The following is a 4,450-nucleotide window of genomic DNA, read 5'->3' on the forward strand; positions in this document are numbered from 1 at the left end:
AATAGTCAAGCTAAGTCAAGGAGAAGAAAATTAATGAAAGATGGCAAAGTTGTGAATGAGAAGATAGTGCCTGTTGTGAAAATGGATGAGGAAGAAGCCGAGGAACCTAGTTCCTTGACTAGAAAGTTATCACAGAAGCATGGTCTCTCCAAGCCAAAAGAGGGATCTTCTATGTCTGCTAAAAGTCTGACTAAGTCTGGTGATGCTCTAGCTAGTAAGAATATGCTGGACGAATTGGGTGAAACTCTGTGAAGTCTGATGAAAAAGGGAAGAGTGTTCGCAAGTCTGCTAAGAGAAAAGCTGATACTGATGAGGAACCTGGTTCCTCAAAGAAGGCCAGAGTTGGTGATCCCGAGAGTGCGGGGAAAGAGATATTGAGAAGTCAAAAGGTGCTTTTGGGTCGCACATTTGCCCCTGATATCTTGGAGGAGGCTGGTATGAGACAGTTGGTTGAGATATGTGAGTTCCAACAGTGGACACACTTGTTTACAAGTGATGCTTCTAGGGTGTATGAGGAGGAAGTTCAAAGTTTCTATGCGGACTTGTTAAAAGTTAAGGATGATCACATTTGCGCCTTGGTGAATGGAGTTGACATGGTAATGGACTCTGCCTTGTTGGGGTCTATTCTTGGTGTGCCCGTTAAAGGACTGTCTATTGTCCAGGGAGCCTGTACTCAAAACTTCAGAAACACAATCTTGAAGGAAAGAGCAGTTCAGTAGGGGGAACGGGTTCAGAAGAAGGCCCTCCTTCCTATATACCAACTGCTATTTGAGATGGTGAACAAAGTATTGCTGCCTCGAGCTAAGAGAAGATCTATTACTTCTCATGCAAATCTATTCCTCATGGAAGCACTGGACAACTTCACTACCATTAATCTGCCAGGGATCATGATAGAGCACATGAATAAAGTGGCAGACTTTAAAGATGGTAATCATGGGCTGCCGTATGGGTTCCTTCTCACCAAGGTCTTTGAGCACTTCAAGGTGCCTCTGGGACCAGCTAAAGTGGGCACCAAGAAGCAAACTTTTTCAAAAGCCACTCTTGAAGAATGTTAGTGTATTGAGAAAGTTGGAGGGGTTGGAAGCACTTCTACCATATCTTAGTTAATAAATGCTCAAAACATTGCTACTACTGAGATAAGGCAATTGAAAGCAAGGAATGCTATCCTTGAGACTCCGTTAAGTCAGCTGCAACAGGCACCTAGTTCCAGTAGCTCTCAAAGCGAAGAGGTTGCTTGCTTGACAAAGGAGAACGTTGAGCTCAGGAAACAAGTGGAGGACCTGAAAGAGAAACTGCTCAATGAGCAAATATCAGTAAATGCTCGAATCGATTTAGTCCTCAACACTCTTGCCTCAGCCTCCAAGCCCTCTCCTTCCAGTGCTCCCTAAATACTGTCCCCTCAGTGTCAAGTCTATAATCTAGTTTGTCGTCAAGCCCCTCAGTGTCAGTTCTTATGATGATAATTTGTGGTATTCTTGTTGATTGTTAATGCAAGCTTTTCCCTTTTTGCTTTTTATACCTTGCTTTTATGCTCTGTTTTTAGTCATGATTGTGTGCACATAAGTGGCATGAGTTAACGTAAAGCTAGACTTCTTTATTGCTTAAAAGCTTATTACTTATCTTTTATGATGCCAAAAGGGGGAAGAATAATTACATAATTGTGATGTGCACTGATTAAGGGGGGAAGTAGAGAAATGCAGTATTCAGGGGGAAACTTAAGGTCTTTCTGGTTCGCTTCTAGGATTTTCAATTATGAGTTTGTCATCATCAAAAAGGGGAAAATTGATAGTTTACATTTTTCAAGTACAATGTTTTATGTTTTGATGATCTAACAAACTTACTATCAAGAACCAGATAAGGATCCTGTTACACATTCTCAAGACCTTAAGATCACAAGGCTCCAGATTGGGATATTGTTCAAATCTCTAGAGTTGAAGAACAGCTGAGCGAATCGATTTTTACCATCTCCCGAGGCAACTGAACGAAGTCAACTCTCCAGGTGTAAAGTTGCTGCCTACACACGCTACTGTACAGGAACAATGCAACAGTCAACTTTCTGTGGAAGACTTTTTACCTGCCTTGCTTACATCATTGTAAGTGATGTCACACATGTATTATTAACATCAAAGAAGGTAAAACAAAGTCACTTGAACTTTTCTGAGAATTCACTTAAGCTCTCTCACGTGATCATCCAGTAAGAAATTCTAAAGTGCATCAAGAACAAAGAACAACACTACTATGGACCAGTTCCCCACAGCAAGTCATCGCTTGTCCTTAGTTGAGTTGTAACTTTGTAATAGTTCTTCAATTGTAATTCCTACTTAGCTTGTTTAGAAGTATTCTATAGGAAACACTTTGTAAACCTTAAACCTTCGTGTTTGAGTCTTGGCTAGAGTTAGTCGAGTTGTAAAGTCTTTGTAATAGAGTTATTACAGAGTGGCTTGTAATAGAGTTTTACAAGTTAGTGAGGATTAAGAGGTTAATTCCTAGGTTGCATAGGTTGTAATCTAAAAGTTGCTCAGTAGTGAAGTTGAAATCCTACAAGGGTAGGTAGTGGTTTTTAATCCCGTTGAGCTTGGAATTTTCCACGTAAAATTCCTCGTGTCATTTACTTACTGCTATGTGTGTGTGTTCTAGTGGAACCGGTAGAGAACCTGGTTCTCTATAGAGTTTGGTGGACCCTTATATTCTATCAATTGGTATCAGATCGGGTTCTTTCTATCAGGTTAATACCTAGAAAGGATCCTCATGGCTGCTCCTCCAAACTTCGAAGAAGGCCAATCTACTTATAGTCCACCTAGGTTCAATGGACAGTATTATGGATGGTGGAAAACTAGGATGCATGACTTCATCATGGCTGAAGATTTCGAGCTATGGGATATCATCTGTGATGGACCCTTTGTCCCTACCAAGAATCTTGGTGACTTAGCTGTAGCCATTCCCAAGACAAGGAAGGAATTCAATGATGCTGATCGAAAGGCGGTAGAGAAGAATTTTCGTGCAAAGAAAATTTTCGTCTGTGGCAATGGTCTTGATGAATACAACAGGATATGAACATGTCAGCTAGCCAAGGAAATTTGGGAAGCCCTTCAGACTGCTCATGAAGGAACAACACAGGTGAAGCAATCCAATATCGACATGCTCACAATTGAATACGAGTTCTTCAAGACGAAAGATGACGAATCCATCCAAGATGTACATAATCGGTTCACCTCTATCATCAATGAGCTTCACTCTATTGGTGAAATCATTCCAGGAAACAAGCTTGTCAGAAAAATCCTTGGCTACATGTCAAATATGAATGTCACCGGTAATGCAACACAGTGATAAACTGAGATATTCATGCTCTCGGAGTATCCAACCTCACCTAGTACGCTCAATCTCTTAGCACTCTCAATTGCTAAGCACACTCAGTCACACGACACTCACACTTGGCACTCGCACTCAATACTCAACGATACCTGCGCTCACTGCTAGTTTGTCAGATTTCGGAGGGGCGGATTCTGTCGAAGCGCTAATATAAGCCAACATGGCATGCTGGGGCGTGTAACCCGATCCCATCATAAATCAGTAAAGCCTACTGCGGCATGCAACTCGATTCCTTAAACATCACTCACAATCAGGCCCTCGGCCTCACTCAGTTATCAATCTCTCCAGTCTCTCGGACTCACAAATCTCATGCCAATCAGTCTAAACAATGATATATGATGTAATAATAAATGATAACAGAGACTGAGATATGATATGCAAATGATGAATGTGACTGAGTACGTAACTGCAATTTAAGCAAATAACTCAACAACAGAAACGAATTCTGTGGGTCCCGACATTACCAACATCTAGCCTAAACATGATTTCTAACATGGATCACAACTAAATTTCTCTAACACATGTAGATTACATGAATAACGGCAAGATTGGGTAACTACATAATTCTACAGAATCAGACGAGTCACAATTACTTCGGTACACGCCCACACACACGTCACCTAGCATGTGCATCACCTCAACACCAACCACATAACACGTAGTTCAGGGATTCATACCCTCAGTACCAACTTTAGAAGTATTACTTACCTCAAACCAGACCAATTCAACCCTCGAAAATCACTTGTCCCTTATAAAACACCTACACACGGCTCAAATATACCCAAATTTGACTTAGTATCATCAACCGATACAAGAGAAAATAATTACAATAAGTAAATCTTTGATCTGTACACTTTTTTCAAAAGTCAACCTGGGGCTCACCCGGTCAAAACCCGGGTCCAATGGTTAATTCCGGCTACCTGTGAACCCATGAGTCCATATATGTGATTAATTTCAAAATCCAAGTCCAAATCAACTCTTAAAACTCAATTTCTTATTTTCTTAAAAACATGACAAAGTTTCACAAATTTTCACTTTGATTCACACAATTTTTATGTTAAAATCTAAGATATATTGATGG

General features: G+C 40.6%; 1 protein-coding gene across 1 annotated transcript; it reads left to right on the forward strand.

Moving 5' to 3' along the window:
* The first annotated feature begins 2,853 nt into the window (after positions 1-2,853).
* Positions 2,854-3,327, forward strand: LOC109219924. Its single transcript, XM_019384392.1, has 2 exons — positions 2,854-2,982; positions 3,064-3,327. Exons 1-2 carry the CDS (start codon positions 2,854-2,856, stop codon positions 3,325-3,327), a joined length of 393 nt encoding a protein of 130 aa, XP_019239937.1.
* Positions 3,328-4,450: the final 1,123 nt, after the last annotated feature.

The sequence above is a fragment of the Nicotiana attenuata genome, unplaced genomic scaffold (assembly GCF_001879085.1).
Source record: "Nicotiana attenuata strain UT unplaced genomic scaffold, NIATTr2, whole genome shotgun sequence".
Lineage (NCBI taxonomy): Eukaryota > Viridiplantae > Streptophyta > Magnoliopsida > Solanales > Solanaceae > Nicotiana > Nicotiana attenuata.